The sequence below is a fragment of the Zea mays genome, unplaced genomic scaffold, assembly GCF_902167145.1.
Source record: "Zea mays cultivar B73 unplaced genomic scaffold, Zm-B73-REFERENCE-NAM-5.0 scaffold_484, whole genome shotgun sequence".
NCBI lineage: Eukaryota > Viridiplantae > Streptophyta > Magnoliopsida > Poales > Poaceae > Zea > Zea mays.
The window spans coordinates 27,080-50,150 of NW_023367129.1; the positions used below are offsets into that span (position 1 = coordinate 27,080).

The window sequence follows — 23,071 nt, forward strand, 5'->3', positions numbered from 1 at the left end:
GTGCTTATTTTTTAGAGAGATTGACTTTTCTTTCAAAAGGATACATCAACCTGTAGTGAACCGGGCCACCGAGCTTGCTTTTACCGCTCTTACAGCTCTCTCTCTTCTTTTTTTTTGGTAGTTTGGCCAGGAAAGAGAAAGAGGAATGTACCCATTTCTATTTATCCATTCTAATAGAAAGTACCCAAAATGTTTTTTAATGTATGGAGCAGGCGTATGAGTTGATATCTTCAAGAGTCAAATCCTTTTCTTGCCCACCCAAAAGAAAAAAATCGTTACGAGCATCTCCAAAATGGAATTGAAAAGCTCCAATTTCCATAATGGTAGCGGGGAAATACCCAGGGAAGAATCATTCTTTTAATCATCCAGATCTATCAATTTGCGAATTCAATAAAAAACGGACTGATCCTCGGAATACACCATTATCTTTCGAAGTGCGTAGTCAATACTATGTTATATTATATTCAAAGAAACAAGTAAAAGAGTAAAGGCTTCGCCCTTCAATACCACACTTCCAATCTAAATTCCTACGAGATTGACGTTCGAAGAAAAAGACATGGTTTGATAGAAACTTTAAGTGGGTATCAAATAAGCTGGAATGAATGGTATCAATTTCTTCTTTTCTATACTGAATCTGCTTCGGTATCTCTTTCTTCCTTCCCTTCTGTAAACCAAGCAGTGACTAGCCTCTGGCACTCACTTTCCAAAGCACCAATTGACTTGCTTTCAGAACAACCCTGATCAGTTATACCGGAAATACCACCCGTACTACGTACGCCATTCCCAACGCGGAGCGCCTTTATTTTCGTATTGAACTCCGCTAGGAAGAAAAAGTTAGACCGTAGCCTAGTCACTCTTCTTTCCAATATACTTATAAATAATCGTGGCCGGCGCAAACCTAGCACCGCGTTGACATCTTCGCTTCAAAAGCTTTCATTTTATTTCTTTCAAAGGAACATGAACTAGGTTATTTACGGGAAGTCGTCCAGTCTAGGAGCACTCCCTTAGATTTGTAGAACGTGAACATGAGTGGTAGACTGAACACCCACACAATCTCTATTTGACAGAGCAACACCTTGAACGAAATCAAAATACTAAACAGAGTGGGTTACCGGCTCTACGACCCCATTCCGGGGCACTACTGTAGAGCTCTTTGGGCCTTCCATCTTTCTTTCGTCGTTTCGCACATAGATACAACTGTACTCTCTATTAGAAACTATATAATATAATAAAAATGGAAGTACTTTCGAGTAGTCTTACATTCACATCTTTAACTACTCGTTTTTTCCCGTTGCTAGCTAGCGTCTCACCTTCTTTTCCGAAAACGTAGGAACTAAAGAGGCCGGCCTTCGGCAAAGGGAAAGCGTGAAAGGATTTAAAAAGGGGCTTTTCCCAACGGGGGATCTAAATATGAGGGATACTTGATCCTCAACTCTATTCATACAATCCTAAAGCTATTTATAGCTTGCTGATACTCCGGATACCTGCTCCTTAAGCTGGTTCTCTTCTCTTTGGGAGTTCTCAGCCGCTTCAGCTATTATCCTGGAACGATCTAATTTCAACTGAGAGACTTGCGTTCTTACTTCCTCAAGTGATCCAGGGTAGCTCCCGTTCCTACCATCGTTTAAAGTATCTATCCACTGGATCCAAGCTTGAACCAAGTTATATCGAAAGGCAACCCGATCACAATCTTGGATTGAGCTTAGAACGAAATTGGCGAGGGTGCGTGCTGGTTATGACCAAACCTCTGGCAGTTCTGTGTTTTCTAGTTGTGGAGAAGAGCCAGTCCCCAATTCTGGCAATAGAGAGGGCCTGGTCAACGTCCAACGTTAAGTTGAATTTCAAGTGGGCGCCTAAAAGTGTTATTTTGTGGAAATTATACTTTATTTATGCAAAAATTATTAAAAAAATACCGCTGGGATATGATATGTAAAAACTTTATTAGGAATCCTTTATTTATGGAAAAACGAGGTGGTTTTTTCACGGAGTTTCTAGGGGCGTAAGCAAGGGAAAGATCGGGCTCCAAAGACACGCAAGAGCGAATAATAGCGAAAGGTGAAAAATAGCATCTCATGTGGTGACTCCCATTGCAGAAGTGTAGAAGGCAAGCGAAACATTAAGTAGGCAGCGGGCGGCACAGCACCCAGTTCCTGCAGCTGCACCCCCTTGTAAGTGAAATCGTTTGTTGTTATATGCTCTTTAAGAAATAAGATGAGTTTTAGACTTTTTAGAATGTATTCACCTTTCTTTAACAAAACTGTAGCAGAATTGATGTCGCTAATGCTGACTGATCTATAACGCTCGCTCTGATGCTTCTCTTCTATTCTATCGACACCGCTGGTAACTTACCACTTTGCTATAGCAGATCTGCTAGGGTTCGTGTCATCTAGACTTTACTCAACATCTCTGCTACCGAGCCTCCTTCTTCAAAAGGTGCCGATAGCTACTTATATACTTCCTTGAGATGGCTAGAACCTTCGAAACTGTCTTATCGCAACCCATAAGCTAGGACCAATCATCATTTTATTTGCATTTCAGAGCTGTTCCAGATTGCTATCTGTTCTTAGCTGCTCAGCTCTATTATTCAAAAGAGCTAATGCCAAACCTGATACGCACCAGTTCCACTACCTTATCCTGGGCACCGGCTAATCACTTCTCTATACTGCAAAAATAAAGGATGGTTATTGAATGACAGGAAGAGATCTATTAAAACTTTGTTGTGCTTCACTTCTCAGCTACCAAATAAGGATAAATGAGAGGCCGAAGTCAATGACAAAGATGAATTACGAAACAACTTATCCAATATTTGGATAGTCTTTATTTCTCAACTCATCTCTCTCTAGTCAGCTGCTTGCGATTCGATTCGAACCTTTCTGCTCCTCTTTGCTTTATTGCTGCTCCATCTCGGATCTGATCTGAGCTGCTATTCGCATCTATTCTCGAGGTTCTAACCATTTCTTGTGCATCATTCTTTCTGGATTTCTGCCAATCTCTTTCCTTGTGGATCTCATTCCTGGGTTCGGTAGGTTGATGGCTAAGGGAAGGTCTAGTCTAGTACGGATAGGAATTTAAGACTGGAGGATGCAAGAGAAGCAGATCTTCCTCGGCAAAAGGAAGAGAAGCAGAAGCCAATACAGCGGTGGAAAAGGATGGAATGTTGGACTATGGCCTTGCTTTATGGCAGTTACAAAACACATGAAGTTGAGAAGGGGTCCCGTATCAACCAACAAGCTATCCGTTGACCTATCTTGCCTAGCAAGAAAACGGCTTGCGCCTCACTCAAGCAAGTGCGAACGGGGCATTTTGAAAGTGAAATAACAGATTTTATATTGAATTAGGGCGTTTTATATGCCATCGATCTTCAGGTAACTCATTCACTGGATGAGAGAAAGTTCACGCTCCCTATCCCTAGTAGAAATTGATTACAAAACTGCCGCAGGCAAGATAAATATAAGTACAGGAGAGGAAATAGGAATGAATTAAAGAAAGTAGGACAGGTAAGCACTAGAGTAGAGGATGCATCCATAGAAAGCGGCAAGTTAGAATATTGATATTTATTTCCACACCATAAACAAAGTAACATAATGTGTGAAATAAACTTACAGGGGCGATCTTCCTATGCGATAGATTAGTTGGGCATATACGAAAATATGCAAACCAGGTTTCTTTCCTTTGTCTAGATTTTTTGTGTTCGAGCAATTTGGATTTCCAGCTGGGACTTCAACCGCAGTCTTGCCATTCTTTTTAATCACTGGTTCAATATTTAGATATCCCCGGATGTTCAACTTCAAGGCTAGGGTGGAGATGCTCCATTAGTGAAAGACCGATCTTCCCATACCAATCATCTTCCTCGCCCACTCAATGAATCCATCCTCGATTGAACTAGGGCTTCGCTTCGCTATTGCCTCTCCTGCCTTGTGTAGTGCCCTCTGGGGACTGCTCTAGTTCCCCAGATCTTAGCCAAATCAGTCAAGTTCAATGCTAAGGATTGAGGGTGACCAGTGGTCTTATGTGCATTCGGAAGAACCAACCTATACTAACATATAAGACCGAAGGGACAGACTCCTTTCCGAATGGTCTATGGGGCAGAAGCTATAATCCTCACTTTTTCCTAGCGTCTAGACACCACCTATTAGTAGTAAATCAAGAAAGCATTTAACCATCGTCTGCGTGCATCAATTATTGCTGCTTTCCGAAGATAGACTGAATGCTGAATGAAGAGAAGACTTATCTCCCGCCGTTGCTCGAGCCCGAGCTGCCGCTGTAGTGCAATGGGTCTTTCAAGGATCGAATTGGGCGTGATCTGGCCTTCATCCTCGAGGATATCCTGGACCTTCACATGAACACATTCAACGGGTCGATACCAGCTGCTTTTGGTAACCAGTCTCGGCTCTAGCACCTTGATGCAAGCCAGAATAACCTCACGGGATAAATATTCCCGGGAATAACTGCGTTGGTGAACCAGTTGACACTTGATCTCTCATCAAACAGTTTGGTGGGGCCAATACCTAGGGAGATTGGTCAACTGGAAAATAAGGAATTGCTAATTTAGAGACAGAATGGTCTTAGTGGAAGCATTCCAGAAGAGATTGGTAACCTGAAGCTGCTAAAAGTTCTTCAACTCCCCGGATGCAAGTTCACAGGCACCATCCCTTGGTCAATTGGTGGTCTCAAAAGAAGGAACTTTATATATCAGAGAACTACTTCAATGCTGAACTGCCAACATCTGTCGGTGAGCTGGGCAATCTAACTCGGCTGTTTGCAAAGGTGCTGGGCTCAGTGGGAGCATACCAAAAGAGCTTAGTAACTGCAAGAAGCTTACGCTCAAAAATCTGTCCGTCCCTTCAATGCCTTCACAGGCTCTATCCCTGAAGAACTTGCAGATTTAGAAGCTATTGCCACAATTTTCGTTGAAGGGAACAAACTTACGGGTCATATTCCAGATTGGATACGGAACAGGGCGAGTGTTCGATCCATATCTCTTGCAGAAAACATGTTCCGTGGGCCTCTGCCAGCGCTGCCATTGCAGCATCTTGTTAGTTTCTCTGCAGAAACCAACCAGCTCTCAGGTTCTATTCTATCCCAGCCGAGATATGTCAAGCCAACTCTCTGCAGTCACTCATATTGCACAATAACAATCTGACTGGGAGTATTCTAGAGACATTCATTTAAAGGATGCAAGAACCTCACAGAGCTGAACTTGCTAGGTAACCGTCTTAATGGTGAGATACCAGATTACTTGGCTGAGCTACCGCATAGATAGTAAAACTGGAATTGTCCCAAAACAATTTCACGGGAATGCAGCCTGACAAGTTGTGGGAGTCATCAACCATTTTGGAGATCTTATTCTAACCTTGTTCTATTGCTCTTTCTCAATGGTATTTCGGAGTGCTAGACCTCATTCTCTTTGATACGCTTATTCAATTGTTTCTTACGAAACCTTACGTTACTTTAATTCGATCCACGCGTAGCGCCTTTACTTTATTCTCTTTGAGAACTTTGAAAAGCCAAAGCACCCCGCAACTTCGAATTCGAAAAGAATGCTAAAACACCTGTTCAGTAAGAACAGCTAGCTTGAACCAACCCATTCGGACTGTACCACTTTATAATCCACCACTCTACGCTGATTGACAAAAATCATCTTTTCGGGAAGCGGAGAACTCATCTCAACACAAAGTCTGGCAAAGGATAACCTCTCCTGAGTAGCTGTCAACGATCAGTGAATCAAGGCGATCCGCAGTGAGAAAGCTCACAGTAGAATGCTACTGTAGGCCGGTAATGAGCCCGGTTCGCAGAAAGTAGAAGCTGGAAATGGCTTCCCCTCACACTTTCATATAAATCTTAGCTCTAGCACAACGACCTATGAAACTACTACTTTGCTTTGATTTGAGTACAGAGCCCTTCCTATTTTAGAACTGCAAGTCCTTCGCGCTTCGGAAAAACCTTTGGACTCACCCACCTGCTCACTTACTTTTATGCACCGGAACAAAAGCATTATGCTAAGTGCTAAGTCAGCCTCTTTGAAGTAAGTTCTGAAGCAGAAGCTGGCTAGTGGAGTCAGTTGACCCAGTGCTTTCCTGAGTGTTTATCTTCAATATTGTATCAAGTTGCTTTTTCTTTCCTTTGGCTTGCTTCTCTTAACCTTCTTCACGCCTCCACTCTGCAACGCAATGTTTTAGATCCATCTATAATGAAACGATAAAGTTTGACGGCTTCAAAAAAGTTTCGATTGAAAGAAGCCCACATACCCGCTCTTCTTTCCCGCACCTACCTTTCCAAGTAAAGTACCTAGAGAAGAAGGAAGGCGGTGACACCTTTCCAAGTAAAGTACCTAGAGAAGGCAGGTGGGCCTCGCCTTCTTTCTGTAAAAGAAAAAAAAAAAAGCTACTCTACTACAGACAACGCTGCTCAAAAGAACTCAATTTCTCCACCTCTCATTTTAGTCAAAATCAAAAGAAAGGAGAAGGATCCGGAGCAGGGTCACTCCCATCATCCCCCCCGGAATCAGAATCAGAATAACTTTTGCGCTTCCTTGACTCGGGCGGGCCTTCGGAGGTTCCTACTTTCCTTCCCCGCCCCCGGACAATTTTCTTCCCCCGTGCTCCCCGCTGAGTCGCCTCCTCCTGATTGAGGGGCATCAGGCTCGAGCATCGGGATCGGGGGTGTCGGGCTCACCGCGCGCCGCGTGCCCATATTTCCTTAGCAGATTATCGAATCGATCTCTACCCAAAACTCGCTGTGTGACTCGTCCCGTACAAACTGAACCCAGGTTTCTTGTAGAAGCGGTAGCTCCGCCCCCTCTGGCAGGACGTTATCTACAAGTTCCCTTGGCGTAGTCCCGGCTTCTACTAAAGATTGCTCCTCCCCGGCCCGCCTATAAATCCTTTCTATTCTCTCTGCCAAATCAGATTAAATGGATTCCGGATCAGCGGGGGGGACAGGTGCGTCATCCCCTTTGTGGGAGAAGAACCTTCTGTTCTGAATATGAATAGTAGTCCTCCTAGAATCCAAGGCATTTCGTCGGAATACATCCTGTCTTTTCACCTTTGTAGTCCTATGCATAGTAAGTACTATAGCCCCAATCATAGCTACTAATAAAATCAGACTAGAAACCAAAAACCAGACGGAATAGTAGGTATAAAGTAAATTGCCCAATGTTTCCAAATTAGTCCAACTTCGTACCTTTCCGGCATAAACCGTATATTTCAGAGAGGTCGTATTTCTGTGGGTTGGTAGTAATGGAATGGTTTCATTATCTAAAATGAAGAACATTTCCCACCAAAAGATCAGTCCAATAATACCACTCACTGGTAAATAGCGCAATACTTCTTCGTGAATCTCCGCTATTTGAATATTGAACATCATAACCACGAATAGGAATGAAACGGCAATAGCTCCTATATGAACTACTGGGAAGATCATAGCGGAGAAGTCGAGACCTAACAAAATAAGTAAACCAGAAGTGTCGCAAAAGACTAGGATGGGAAACAAAACGGAATGTACCGGATTTTTAGCACGTACAACCATCAAACCAGAGACCAAAGCAGGGCTCGACAAAACGGAAAGAATCATTGGAATTTCCCATCTTTGAAAGATCTGCTCCCAAAAGAGAAAGGGAGACTTAAAGATCAATATGTGGGTTTGGTTTTTCCAAACAAAAGATAAATATTGGATAAAAATAGAAGTTCAACAATAAAACTTTCCTTCAGTAGGCTCGCTCCCGGTGGAGCCGCCAGCCCGCTCAGAAGTGGATTCGAACCCCCGACACCGTGGTTCGTAGCCACTTCTGAGAAGGAAGTATTGGCTATGCACCCCTTCCCTTGACTAACTAAGTCTGCATATAAGGAGTGCAGAAATTCTATACTGTTCGTATCGCCGTGCAAATTATACGCAATTTGTTTCATTGTAAACCCTTGGCCCTTCCAATTCACGCCCGGAGGAGAATCAAGCCATCGACTGAACACATCAGTAGGAAAAGACTTACTATCATACCACCCACCTATATAGGCTTTTATGAGGAAAAGTCCCATATCTACTCTCTCAGTCCCCTTATCCGGATGTCCTTGAAAAGCAATCATAAGAGGGAAGTGCGCCGCTACAGATTGAGGTCTGAACACTGCTTTCGGCAAGAAAACCCTTCTTTGACTTATGCACTTAGGCAAACAAAGCCTTCAGGGCAGGTTCAATATAATGGTTGTTGCTTGCCTCTCCGCTTATGTCAGCATAGAGGATTTCACTCCAGTCGTAGAAGGAAGCCTTTCTATGAAACAATAAAGACTAACTCGAAGGAGCCAGTTTTGAATAAGGACCTTGTCTTTCAAGCTGGAAGACCAGAACGAGGTAAAGGTGAATCCCTTGACCGAGTGAAGGAGAGCGAGGAAGTAATCAAGTTCGAGCAAAGCTTAACACAAGCAAGTTGAACTTACTTTTAAGTAGACACACTTATTGATTGGAACATGAGAATTCCACGAATTGGTAATTGATAGAATTACTACTTACTGACTCTTTGATGACCGGCTTTGGTCGAGCAACCGCTACATTTCTGGAACGGCAACTGCCTACATAACTACTCTTCCACTTTTCAAGGAAGTTAGTAGTATCAGACCATATGTAGTTCTATGATTGGCTCCTCGTTTTTATGCAATTATGAAATGACTCATTTTGATGGAGATTTGTAGCATCATTCAAGTAAATACAAATTGAGATCGTAGAAACATGAGCTTGTGATATAGCTACACCTAATTCCAGACCGGTTAATGCTAGAACTATAAATAAGGGACCAAGATCTCCTAAGAAATAGAAAATATTATTCAGAAATAGCATAGTCCAAGCAAACCCACTTAAAATCTTTACTGAACTATGACCGGCCATCATATTAGCAAATAAACGTATTCCTGAGCTTAATGCACGAAAACAATGAGAGATTAGCTCAAGGAGTACTAAAAAAGGTGCTAATGGCAGTGGGACTCCCGCTGGTAATAAGAAGCTAAAAAAATGAAGCCCATGTCTTTGAAATCCAACGATCGTAATGCCTATAAAAATGGAAAATGAAAGAGCCAAAGTAATGAGAAAATGACTTGTCACTGTGAAGCTAAAGGGTATCATACCCTGGGGATTACGAAATAACGAAAAAGTAAAAGTGACCGAGATGCAAGGGAAAAACTTGTGTTTCACATTTCCGGAAAGACCACCTATTTGTTCGTTTACCAGGTTCGGCACGAAATCATAAATAAGCTCCACCAAGGATTGAAATGCATTTGGCACTGACTTTCCCCCTCCTTTTTTCGTAACAACAAAAACCAGAAGTAGGACCAAACCGAGAGTGAGTAGCATAGACAAGGATAGATTTGTGAATGAGACATAGTACTTGCCAATATTCAGATCCAGAATTGGGTGAATTCCAAATTGATCCAATGGGCTTTCTGTTACTGGTCCGCCGCCTCCAGGGATAATGATTGAGCCGTTATTTACTATCTCGCCGTTCCTTTCCATCTCATCGTACAGATCTCTTAGAGGCTGACCCAATCGACTTGCTTCTACCCCATGCGCTCGTATATCATCATATATTTCGGAAAAGCTGTGCCCAGCCTCGCGTTGGGGAAAGAGTAACCGTTGGCGGAAATCGCGTAGAACCTCACGGTCTTGAATGCTCCTTCCAATTGAAGATAAATATCTGTCTATTCGTAGGAGTATACAGACCCCTCTGGTTGCCTCTCTTGAAACTGGAGGGTATTCTTCTTCATATTCATAATAATCAGGTAAACTTAAATTACGAATTGGCACCATATTAGCCAATATTCTATTTCTTCTCTTCATATCAGTGGAACTCCATCTAGTCATCATCATCATGGAGTAACTATATAAAATCAAATACAATCTGCTCCCAAAAGAGACTTGGTTCTACCCAACGAAATCTTTTCATGAGCGGTAGAGTAGACTGAACACCCACACAATCTCGATTTGACAATTTCAGAAATGGAAGAATTTACCAATGAGACCGTCTACAGCAGAGAGGCTACCAGGACACGACCTTTCGCACAATGGAAATGGTACTACTGTGTCCCTAAGGGCCCCTCCTTTTCAGAGAGAACTGAATCAGAACATCTTTCTCTATGAAAATGGGAGAGTAAAAAGGGAACCGAAAACATTGATGTGAGAGCAATGATGAATCGAGCCGCATCACATCAACTAGAGAACTTAACATACGAGTTTTCTATCAAAACTATTACCCATCAATCTCTATCCTCGGGGATAGAATCCAGCTCACGGCGTACCTGATAACTACGCTTATATACGTCAATTCATGGGAAGATGCTTACAGGAACTTCCAACTACTCACTTTGAGCAGGCATGTTACGAAGCTGGCTGAACTAAGCCCAAGTTCGGTAAGGCGTAAAGTAAGTGCGAACCCGAAGCGTGGGTAGAGTTGGAAAGAAGCGTAAAGCTGTGTTGGTTCGATCGAAACATAGAAACCGCTTTCATGGTTGCCTCCTAGTGGTTTCGCCAACGAGAACGCAGGCTTAAAAACTTTATGCTTTCTTTTATCCAACAGCGATTCAGTATAAGAATACCAAGCCAAGCGCAGACGATCCGGGGAATTTCCAACTATTTCTTTCTTGAGAAGTGCGGAGAACACCCCGGAGTAGATGAACTCATTGCAGATACATTGCAACTTTATATGGGACCGATCTACTTAACACACTACAACACTACACTATCTATATATAGGTATATCGTAAGCGGTAACCTTCCTCAAACGTTTTATTATCCTTAGGTGAACTTTTCTCTATCTATATGGGCGTAGGCAGTCATAGTGGGTCTGTGAAAGTCAACAATATGGATGGCATAATAGGCAATGGTTGCGTACTAGATTGGTGGTCTTATACTTAAAAGCAGTTTGCTCTGATTCAAAGCAGGCGAAGTAGTTTCAGTGGTCTCATACTTGTGGTAACTCTCTTCATTTGTTGGTGCTCGGTGGTTGGCAAAAGCGCCTTCTGAAGAGTCGTACCCACGACCCATCACCCTTTGGAATAGATCCTCAGGCCCATCGCACGGCGAACTACCTAAAGCTTAGAGAGTTTGCAAGGAAAGGAGATAGACTGACTATCAGCGACTAGCTACAGGAAAGAGATTCGGGTTGTTAGGCAAAGTTGGGAGAGAAGTAAGAAATCGGTGATAGAAGTAGTGCTCGAGATATAAGGATAGGTCACAGGAATAGGAATATGGATAGCTCTCTCTCTAGTTTGAAGAAGGATAGCTGGCTGGGAGAGTAGAACTAGTTAAAGCGCTGGCTCTGGTCAGAAGAAAGAACTTACTGTTGTACTGTAGTATGGTAATAAAAAACATTGTAAAGGAAAAACTTATCTTGTTCCGCACTGAACTTCTATTATTACAAGAAAACGGAACTTGTTGAGCTACAGACAAAAGTTTTACTTCACAGGTACTCCTCTGATACTAAATCGGCTAACGCCTACAGGAAGAAGCTGTTTCGGCAGCTGTACTCTCAAAAGTAACCAGCTATTTCCTTTTTTTCATTCACCCAGTACAGGTTTGTTTGAGAAAGGAAAGGCAGTTCCCTCTTTTGTTTAAGAAAGGCAAGGCTGTTCTGTCCTAAGTTACAGGCTCTAACATTGGTTTCGTCGGCTGGCTACTTTGAAGCAAGGGCTGCAGAGTCAAGTTAGGCGCAAGGCATGGTTGGTTGGGGACCAATAAATACTACCACATCCTGGGACACCGGAAGCTAAACCATCACCAGACCCAGAAAGGAAACGGGTCAATCAAGTCACTTATTTTCTCTAGATAAGGATGGTGCTTTCACCAGTTTATTTGGATAAGGCCATGGTTTTTAGAAGTTCAACACTTAAGCCATTCTCTGGAAACGACATCAACGGAGATTCTCGAGAAACGAGGAATGATGGCTAGCGGCACCAAAACATGAAAGGAATCGAGATCGGAGGTATTTCTACTCGGCCTTCTTCTCTGCCCTGCCCTCTTCTCAGGGAACATTCCTATCCTGGCCATTGATTCGATCAGTTTGAGAACGAAAGAAGAAAGCAATCCTCGCATACGTTTAAATACGATATATTACTAGTTTGACGAGCAAGATTCCAACAAGGCACTCGTTTTTACGAGTAAGATTCCAACAAGGCACCCGGAAACCCTGACTTCATTCTGACACGGACTTAACCATGCCCTACTACCGAACCTATCTCTAGCTTCTGGATACGAAGACAGAAAGAGAACCCATTTGTCTTTAAGAGAAACGCTTCAAAGCGGAAAGAGTGGGGAAGTGGAGTTGCCACGACGATCTAGATGGAAGTTTCCAGATTTCAAGGTAAGAAGTCGAGCCAGACTCTTTGCTAAAGCAATTAATTGGTTTTTACAACCTGGCCTCCGCAAGCTAAAGGAATGATACAGGAGACGATTAAGTGGATACTCTACTTCCACCGAAAACCATGGATACCTTGCCACTACCACTACTTCCGCCGACAACCTAGTTTGATCCATTCCTGAAGCAGATGCAGGATGCAGAAAGGATGCTCTATAGATGCACTCGAAGGAGGCACTTTATATCATACTAGGTCAAGCGATTCGTGCACTCGATCCTGGTCGATTGGTTGGGATAGCAGACTTCCTAGTTGGCAAAGTCCTCTCTCAAAAAGGTTTGTAGTATAATGGGCATCACTCATTAAGTGAAGTGTTCCGCCAAAGCATGGAAGTCCATCCAATCCAGACACTTGCCAGTTCCACTACCTTGAAAGGCTATGTATGAATCGCTTCGCTATCCTCCCTGCTCCGAACTCGAAAGAGATCTTTATCACTAGCTAGAAATGTGACAACCGGAAGGAAGGTTCTTACTGAAGTGAGTAGAGCTCTAGCTCTAGTAAGTAGAGTAGCCAGGATCCAGGATCTAGTAAAGAGAAGTATTTCATGACTTTACTTGGGTAAGGGAGTGAGTCACTACTAATGTGACGAACATAAAAAGTTATATTAAATTTTGATATAAAGTCATCGACCTGAAAAGCTTCAATCTAAGTTGCTTCTCCTTAATGCTTCTCTTGATCCGGTGGTCGGCCAGCCCCTATCCCTCGAAACCCTGACAGAACAATGACCTACAAAGGTTACTAATCGAGATTAGGGATCTGCTTCTATTGAATGAATACGCAACTTTCAACCTGCCAGCCAAAGCTAGGAACCGGGCAAGAAACTCCTCCCCAGGAAGACTAGCCTCGGGTTAAAGATAGAGAAAGCCGCCTCGGGATACGAGAATGAAGACTAGCCTCGGGCCTCGGTTATTATGATTTTTATTTGAGTGATTTGAGGTTTGCCGCAGAGAATGAAGCACGGCACTTAGGTGGGACAAGCTTCGACTCGAAGAATAGCATGCAAAGCAATCCGAATAGCCTAGTTGTTGTAATACGAGAAAAAAGAGATGTCATACTTCTGTTTCTCAAGCAATCAATCATCGACTTGCACAAGGGTTTCTTGTTATTCCGGATTTCATGCTAGTCGAAACGAGTCGCACGAAGCACATCTATTCTGATACTCCGGCCCATTCCTCAGGTCAATCCTGAATGCAACGAAGATTGGTACCCCCATCCCATAGGTCAAGTCAAACAAGCCACATGCTTTGTACGCCCACAGAACTAAAGGTTCCAGCACTACACCCCACATTTACTAATAACGATGGGGCAGATCATTCTCGGATCCGGATTGGTCGATAGCAGAAAGAAGCATGTTTTCCATTTCAATACGAGTGCCTGGACTAAATAGTTGGTTTGCTTGGCCCCGAACAGAATGGAAGAGATGCTGATGCTTACTCTGAAATAGCAGGAAGTCCACCAATCATGGGATGGGCGAGACCGCCTAGCCTACCTTTTGCTTGCTCATTCACCTCCTCGCTTTAAAGTAGTTGAAATATCCCACTCAAGAGTCTTGGCTTGGCAAGGAATCTTATCTTTGGGAAATCAAGGATTACGAAGCATATGAATAGATATTGCTCTGTCAGCTTCCGTTCGTGGTAGGACATCCATCCCACCACTCACTCGAGAAAGGAAAGATATGAAGAGGATATTATGATGTACAAGCACCCATAAACGATACAATAAATGATGTACAAAGCTGGAAGAAGCTGGTTGTTAGCATTCTATGATTTTTTATGATTCTTCTTCTCAGGCTTAGCAGTTTGCTCTTTCTTAGAACTATTACTTTCCAAGCGTTGTTGTTGACCAAAGCAATAGCTCACGTTCCAGCAAGAAGAGGTAGGTGAATAAGCCTAGCCTTCTTTCAGGGGGATGCCAATACCAAGCATGTTAATGCCAAACTAGTATGAGCCCATAGTTGGACTGCTTTTCCCCTAAGCAAACTCCATCCACGCTTCGCGCCTTCTCGTATATCTCTGGAAATTTCTTCAGGGGTCCTACCCTAATAAGAGGGAGATGCTTCGGCATCGGACGAAGAATAGGGGAATGCGACACTTTACACAGCGGCAAGATAAACTTCCATTGCTCCGGAATGTTCAGCATTGTACTACTACGCTTTCTTCCTTACTCCGGCCAACAACATGAGGAGAAGCTGCGTACATCTACACCCTTCCTAATTGCGAATAACGAAGTCCTAGGGAAAGCAACGTTGGAAAAAGTGGTGTAGTTAAAGATAGCCATATTTAGTAATTAAGCCTTTTTTACTTTCTTTCTTCTTTTTCAAAACCAATGAATGCGGTTGGCTTCTCAGAATCACCTCTCAGGTTCCAGACCTTCCTTGAAGGCACAGTCGAGTAACTAGCGTTCTAAGGCCTGTTTTCCGAATGGAGCACGGCAGTAGGAATTACAGACTTGGGTCTTGGAATGGTAGGTAGGGATTTCATAGGCTGGGTGGTGTGTCGAGAAGCTTACATTCGTCGATCCTGTTTTTCAACTTCATGCATTTGCCTGGACTGCCTCGGTCGGATCGGCATACGTGTTCCAATCTCCTGCAAGTATCCACGCCTCTTTAACGCAACCAAGCTATTTGTTTGAGGTCCTTCGGCTCTCTGATTCTCTTTGGTTTTCGCGTAGACGGCTGGGAAGAGGAAGATGATAGGGATGATCAAGACTACCATTACTTATCTGAGATGGATTATAAAGAGATATATCTAGAGATAGAGCGGGCGCGGAAAAGGCGGACATAGGAACTAGGTGAATAAACAAACATATAGCTCTGGTGTTCATTGCGAAGTAGCCTACAAATTAGTATTCATATCCGGCTCTCACTGCTAGGAGTAGATCTGAACCAACGAACGTAGGCTAGGACCTGCATGTAATGTTACAGCCTTGCCAATACTTCCTTTTGATAATGAAATAGCCGAGGACAGGCTGTCTCGGAAGTAAGTGCTTTCATGACATTCCAACTGGTTAACACAACACTATCTTCTTCTTTTTTCAGGAATTGGTATATCGATCAAGTGGAATATGATATATGTGCAAATATGTCATCACTGGAATCAGCATAAGATTTGGATTCCATCAACTTGAACCTCTCTATCTTTTTCTTCTGTTCTTTTATTTTAAGCTTCAATAGCTGGAATCTTTCCATTCGTAGTAGTTATGAGCTCCTGCTTAAGGTTCTGGGCTACGAATTCCTTCCTTGGTCCCTTCCTTCGCTAGCCCTGTTCCTAAACCTATTCCTTGCATACGAGCGAGGCCCACGCAAATACTACGTAGGATATGAAATCAAAACTACGATTGATTCCCACGAGCTAAAGGTCAATACGAGCGTTGCACTAGCGAAATCTAAAGGATTTGTGTCCCCTCCTGCTTGTAGTATTGTATTGTCATCCGACAAATTATCTAGTTGTAGGCGTCCGTTCAAAGCGGAAAGAAAGAGCACTGGTCCACGGATAAGCTAAAAGGCAGGATGCAGGTACTGTTATAGAAACTCGGCATGAAACAGGAACTAGGGACAAAGAAGAGAGCCAAATAACAAGTTTAGCAAAAGACCAAGCACCCGCAGGAAAGAGACACAGAGGAAAATGGCATTCATGCAAAGCCAAAAGGTGTAGCTGAACTCCAAACCTAAAGTAGAGGGGACAGTAAGTAGAACCATCCTCCGAGGAAGCACTGGTTCGAGGAAGAATACCAGATCCAGTTGAGGAAGAGGTGGTACTCTGCAGCCAAAGGAGTAGTACTGGGGTTAGCTCTAACCATCTTGTACAGAAGAAGGGATTACGACTAGCCCAGGCAAGGAAGTAACTCAATCTCAAAAGGGCGAGAGTTTGATTCAATTAGAAATCTCAAATCAAGGCAAATCCGTTCATTGAAGGAAGTGAGCTAGCTCCCATCACTTCATCTGCTGCCTGTTCAACTAATCGAATTCACCCTTTATTCCGATTGGAATTCCTTTTATCGAATATCCCTGCTCGTACTTCGAAGTCGGATTGTCCTCCCGGCGGTTGCATCTAACCTGCTCCCAATCTGATCCCTATCCTAGTTCTGGCTCCGGCCCACTTTCATCAGCAGATCCTGCCTTTCCTAAGCTATTTTCATTCCAAACATTCCCATAGCATCTTCTTTCCCTTGCCAATACAACTAGAGAATCGTAGGCCTCGTACGTGCGTATTGGTTTCTAGCGCAAGGAAGCATATGAACTGCACCGGTAAACCAACCCGTCTCCTACAAGGATTCGCTGTTCCTATCTTTTCCATTGATGTGCAAAAGCACAGGGTGATGCATACAAGTTGGCAGATGCCTTGCTTTGCCTAAGAGCTTATCCGTGTCAATATCCCTAGCTATCCAGATGCCTCCTCTCTTAAACCAAGGCATACTCTATTCGGAACAAATAAACAATACTTGCGAAAAGCGTAGCCTACACGAAAAGCATCGTATCTAGTAGCAAAGGAAAAGAAATGGTTTCTACACCCTCCGGGGTTGACGCCAGGGAAATATGCTTTTTATATTTCTAATGAAATAGCCGAGGATACGATCTGTTTGGAGGGCGTAGTACTAGGTTTGTTTTATCCTGGTTAACCTTTCCGTTGTTGCCGTGCCTTGCCCCAAAAGGAAGGTTCCGCTCAGTTATAGTTGAATTAAAAAGTAGTACTTTCGCCTATATGTGTTCCTAACTTTTTTGCAATGGTGACCCACTTCCTTTTCCAAAGCTTAGTGAAAATGCTATTCATTGATTTCCCCGCTATATGAGATCAACTTTTTAAAATCCATCATCTACTTTCCGAAGGGAAATCGGGTTTACTACTTTTGCCCATATATGAGAATGATCCTAACTTTGTTAAAAGGAGAGCCTAGCATTGGTACCGTGCCCCTTTGCCTTTGTTAGAGGGATAGGAGCAGAACCGGAGACATGGGACTGGATTCGATTAGTATTGCGCTCGTAAAAGGAATAGGAAGGAATAAACCTCAGATGAAAAGGAATATCTCTACTCTAGCGCTCACTACGTTCTCTAGCGTTATTATTGGCGAAAGAAGGTGAGCCTCTAGGTGCGGAGCCTGTATATACGTAATTAGATCGATCTATGAACAAAGGAAAGAGTCAGTCCGGAAAATCTCATATTGGCGTACCTGATAACAACGCTCATATACGTCAATTCAAGGAAAGGATGCTGCTCTGGCTCGTAGGAACGAATGCTTAGGATAGGAATCGCGCTAGGGGATGATTCGGTTGGGATAACTGATCATGGGGATAGCCTTGCCATACCAATCATTACCCGGTATGGAGGGGGAAAGCATCCAATTGTATATTCCTTACTCCTGGATTCGATTAGGCTGGTTTAAAAGAGAAACCCACCCTAAAGCCGAGCCGAAACCTTTTAACGGGATAAAGGTACCCTTTAACGGATGCCGAGGAATGGATATCGATGGATGAACTACAGTTAGTTACGAGGATAGTAGGATAAAGGCTAGGGGTAGTAGGCTAGGCGAACAGACGCATTGGGATTGGAATGAACTGCACCATCATTTTGGCATGATTCAGATCTCTTACCTGAGGAAGAACTAACTTCTATCCGTATTGGAGCATCAATTCACTGACTTCTATGCGAGGCGAGGAATACTTTCTTCGGGGAAGAGAGGAACGAAAGCATAGAAAATCGATAAACAGAAATGAGTAGTTGACACGGGAGACTAATTGCTTCAGCCTAGTCCAGAGTTTTCTACAAGCCGAGTAAAGTGTTCCTTTTGCCAATAACAACCATTGCTAAAAGCAGGTGCCTTTCCCCAAGGATACCGTCAACCGATTAAACCTTTGCTAATGGTGGAATTGCCAAACCTTTGCCCATGCCGAAAAAGAAGCCAAGTCCGATTCAATAATTACCTTTCTTTTGTCTCTATCTTTGGACTGAATCAGAAGAAAAGCAAGGCTAAAGGAAAGGAAGCAGGCCAGGTTGGAGAAACTGGTTCTGGTCCGGAGCTCGGGGATAGCTCCTCCCTATGATCTCTGTTCTCTAGTGCTTTGCCTCCCAAGGGTCAGATACTTCTTGGGCTTGAGCAACAGGAGAGGACTCGTTTTCCTTCTTAGCAACAGGCCGTGGTTTTCCAAGAAAGGGTCTGGATCGCATCCGTTGGGAAAGGTCGAACTACCGGTATTAAGCACTGCCTTCTCTACCGGAGAATCACCCGCGGAAGAGATATCAGCTCCGGTATAGTTGTACCTTACTAGAGAGACACGCCACTCCAGCACTCTCACTCTTTAGAAGAAGAGACAAGAAGAGCATTGTACCAATTCGAGAAATCAAGCTCATTCGAATACTGGAGGGATGTACTACACTACAGGCAAACAGATCTCATGTAATGAACGCGTACGAAGCACTATAAGTTAAGTGAAGTTTCATTCATAGCTTTCTCTGGTTTCTTGGTGGATATGTCTCCAGGTCTAAGGGAAGGCAAGGCTTCTTTCTATCTTTGCTTGGGAATACCATTCCTGCTTCTCCATTTCTCATAAGAGCATTCCTGGCCTGCTTCCTTGATCATAGCTTTGGAAAGGAAAGTCAATCAAAGTCAAGGGAAAGTAAAGTACCTTAGCAGGATAAATGACATTTGATTTGCTATTGCCAAAATCTCTGCTGCTCAGTTTCTTCCTTGTAGAAGGAAGTATGAGTATTCCAAAGAGGGATTAGAGATTCCAGTTTCTTGGTAAGGCATCTTCAAGTCATCTTTGCTTTGTGTATGCATGCATGGGCATAAAGAAGCCTGAATTACGCATATAGCAACAGAAAAGTAGAAAAATGGGAAGTCGGAATAGCATCTGATCGGAAAAGACTAAATTAGTAGGACGTAAAGCTCGGCTCGTACAGTATAAAACGGATAGGAAGTGAAGACAAAGAGCCTGCTTTATGCTCAGCCCCCACTAGCATCCCACCCAAGACTAATGAACGGGAGGAGGCCTATGTTACCCATATATCGATGTCCTTTTTTTCTTACTAATGTATGCATGTTTCTCTTACTTTTACTCCTTTCCAACATAAAGTAACTCATCTCACTTTCTTGAATTGAATGTTAACCTATGTTATTAATGTGCATGTACTCGCGTTGATAGTCCTTACTACTAATATTAATATAAGGTCTTCCCCCAGTTCTGAAGTTCTGGTACTAAATTAAATGCCCTAACACTATTTCTCAAACCAGAGTGAACTACTCCATCCACGTGTTCAATCAAAGGAACTGAGACATTGCTTGATAGAAGAAAAAGACTTTTGAGTTAGCGAAAAGAAAATCCTCCTCAACGGATCAAACAATACTACCGTACCCGCCGACGCCGAAGTAATATCGATCGAACCTATTCCACTCGCACTGACACTATAGAGAGCTTCCACCTTTCAAGCTGTCTTGCCTTTACCCTGAGAAGTAGCACTTGGGGCCTCACGGATGAGAATCCAATTTCCACAAAATTGCATTGTTTGCTTTTTCACATACATAAGCCTAGGGCACGAGGAGATAGGGACGATACCCTGCGCACCCTCTCTAAAGCAGTGAACTCGATAGCGCAATTCCTGTTTTTTTTTGTTTTCTCTCTCTTCTATTTTGAATATTAAAATATGCTCTTTGGAGCCGGGAAATAAGATCGGTACTTGAATAAAGAGATATAGATAGAGATAGTAAGTTTTCCATTCATTTAGGTTGGCGGAAGGATAGCGATTTTTTTCATACAGCTCGGGACAACCATTATTACAGGGGTCAAAGACCAACGAATGGCTTGGGTACTACTTTCATCACTTATTGCTAGGATAGGACTTTCCTTACCAGAAAAACAAGGCGCGAAGCGATGCCGCCCTCTTGGTTTTGATTTCCTCACAAGTATACTTTTCCGGGAAAAAGAGATTCATACAACTTCCTTTCTGCCTCCACCTTACTCACCGGCTCTCGCTTGTCAGTTTGGCTTTGTGAATTTGAAATACCCTCTCTCCTCGCTTCTAGGCTAGGGATTGGCTCGTATCCTGGTTGAGAAGAAGCAGTTTTCAAGCTTGACTTTTCTTGTAATAAATGATAGAGCAGAGCACTCGCTCGTCAACTCGCTACTCTCTCCCCTTCTACTTGTCTAGGCTTCATACCCGAAAGATCAACTGGCGCAAGCACATTCTTGAAAGATAAGGCCAGAGAATAGTAGGTATAGCGCTGTTGTAGGTTAAAAGGAGGAAGAAATAGCTGTACGAGTTGCAGAGCTGGTGACAAGTGCCACTGTACGCTAGAAAGAATGAGTCCCTAACAAAGTAAAAAAAGATAGGTCGAAATGCCTGTATTCCTACTGGAAAAGTGCGTGATGGTTACTCTTTATCATTGGCATACTTGCATTCCTTTCCCCAACTATCCGAGTTTGGGTTTCCTACCAGTCCTTTCCCTTCGCCAGTCTTAGACAGTTCGCTTACCCGATAGGCTTGGCAATTCCACTACTTTAAGTTGGGATTTTTTCATGTATCTTTCCTTTTGTCCTCGAAAGCCTGTCTTCCCCGAGAAGACAGTCTTCCTCTATAAAACAACAACATTAGTGGATATAGACTAGGCTAAGGGACGGACTTCATCTCTGTTCTTACCCAAGGAAACTGGGTATCGGGGCGGTATAGTATAGTATAGGAAAGGAGTAGATCTGCCAGTATCTGCCTTCTGTTTGGGGCGCCAGGTCGAATACGTCAAATAAAAGACAAAGTGTGGAACAGCAGATCTAGTTTCTTGGCATGTTGATCGATCAACCCTTTTGCGGGTCTATAGTGCCAGGGCTCTCTTATAGACTTATAGATGGGTTTCTTGCTTTGGAGGCAGGCTATTGGAGTGCGAGGGTTAGCCAGTTAGTTCTTTCTTATTTGAGGTAAGGTGATCCGCTATAGGCTATAGGACGAGAACGGGAATATGCAAATATACGAGTGCCAGACCCGATAAAATATACGAGTGCAAACGCGCCCTCCATGATCATTGCAAGGTTTAGAGCAGTTAATAAGCCAAGCCACCAGCATCCAAAATAAGTAGCGAAGGATATTAATATGATTGCTTAGCACGGCTCACGCACGTTGCTATACATCAAAAAAGCTTCTTCGTCTGTCTGTCAGCAGCGTATACAAAGGCTGCATGATAAACCTATCATTATCCATCTCACGAACCCACCCTTGGGACGAACTCACTCCTGGTTCTCAAGCTTCCTGTTTCTAAATCGAGGAAACAGATACCAACCAAGTCGTAGACTTACCACTTGAGTATGCTCATACAGCCAAACCTTTTGATTGCAAACATTAGTAGTTAAAGCCATACTGTAATCACCCACCAACAATACAGGACGGAAAAAACAACACTTACTGCATTTTCTTACCAGCAAAGCAAAATGCGGCCCAAGCAGCGTAGGCTTGTGAATCTTCTCATCCGCCATAAAGTCTTGCACACACTTACCCATAGCATAAACTGAGTTCAACAGGTTGTCACCAACAGACTGCCCCCATGCATACTCCCACAACCCTTCAAGATCACCAACATAATCCCAGAAAAACATTTGAACAACGTACCGGACGAAAGGTAAGTGCGAAGGGCGAAGTTGCGAAGGAATAGTTGTTACTATCTTAGTTTAGTTTAGTACCCACGGTCCATTTGATCATTTGCTGCGGTACCAAAGTTCAATCGTCATCTTCAGTTGAAAGAGTACACATTATATTGAGTACCTCCCTATCTTCGATCTCTCTGTAAGAAATCCTACGCATCCCTCCTTGTCAGAAAATAAATAGGAATATGAGCCTGTACTCACTCACGCTGCCGGAGTACTTTTTGAGTTGAGGGTAACGTAGTAAAAATCCTTTATTTCTGGGGATTTGCCTTTTCTTTCAAAATGAATTTATGCTTAGTCTAAAATTGGTAAATACCAAATAATAATAATATAAAGATATAATATATATTATTATTATTATAAATTGTACCAGTTTCCTGAAACTAACAAATAGAGTTATAGCTTTGATTGACTTACTAGCTTACGGGAATGCTTTGAATCTCAACTTACTTTTTTAGAGGGGGGGATTACTACTGCATGGAAGGATGGTATACTGGAACGCAGGTGTTCTTACTCTTTCTCAGGTACCTGAGAAAATAGAGTTGGCTGACTATAACATGGAAGGCCCCAAGCGTCGCCTTGAAAATTATGTGGAAGAGTTCCGGCTTGCTTGCATTAGGATCCATCCTCCAAGAAACCATCAATATATGAAGCATATGGCTCCTCTTTGAGTTCTATTTTCTTGGGGTTGGATGAGAGCACGATATGAGCATGCGAATTTCTTCGAATCTACCATTGGAGAGAAAATAAGGGGTTATGTGGATGGGGGATTTGGAGATTCTTGAAAGAATGTTTTGGCTTCTTCCTATTACGCTTCAACACAGAAGAAGATTGTTAAAAGGTGCTGGAAGGAGGATATATTTTCCAATTGTTTCAATTGCCCAACCTCGGAATGGCCAAGGTTTAATGATTTCATGTAATTCTTCCGCTTACAGGTTTTTAATCGGTCTGTATCTTTGGACATCCTCGGGCGTATTTATTGCAATCTTTTTCCATGTTTGGCCAATAAAACCATATCTGTGTATCAGCCATCTCATTCTTCTGCCCGCTTGATGTGCTCCAG

General features: G+C 43.0%; 2 protein-coding genes across 2 annotated transcripts; both read right to left on the reverse strand.

The window, feature by feature from the left end:
- Positions 1 to 257: 257 nt before the first annotated feature.
- On the reverse strand, positions 258 to 7,600 carry LOC118475571 (NADH-ubiquinone oxidoreductase chain 6). The gene has a single exon (XM_035963872.1). It carries the CDS (start codon positions 7,570 to 7,572, stop codon positions 6,910 to 6,912), a length of 663 nt encoding a protein of 220 aa, XP_035819765.1. The 5' UTR covers positions 7,573 to 7,600; the 3' UTR covers positions 258 to 6,909.
- Positions 258 to 21,950, reverse strand: LOC118475570 (ATP synthase subunit a-like). The gene has a single exon (XM_035963871.1). It carries the CDS (start codon positions 9,847 to 9,849, stop codon positions 8,617 to 8,619), a length of 1,233 nt encoding a protein of 410 aa, XP_035819764.1. The 5' UTR covers positions 9,850 to 21,950; the 3' UTR covers positions 258 to 8,616.
- Positions 21,951 to 23,071: the final 1,121 nt, after the last annotated feature.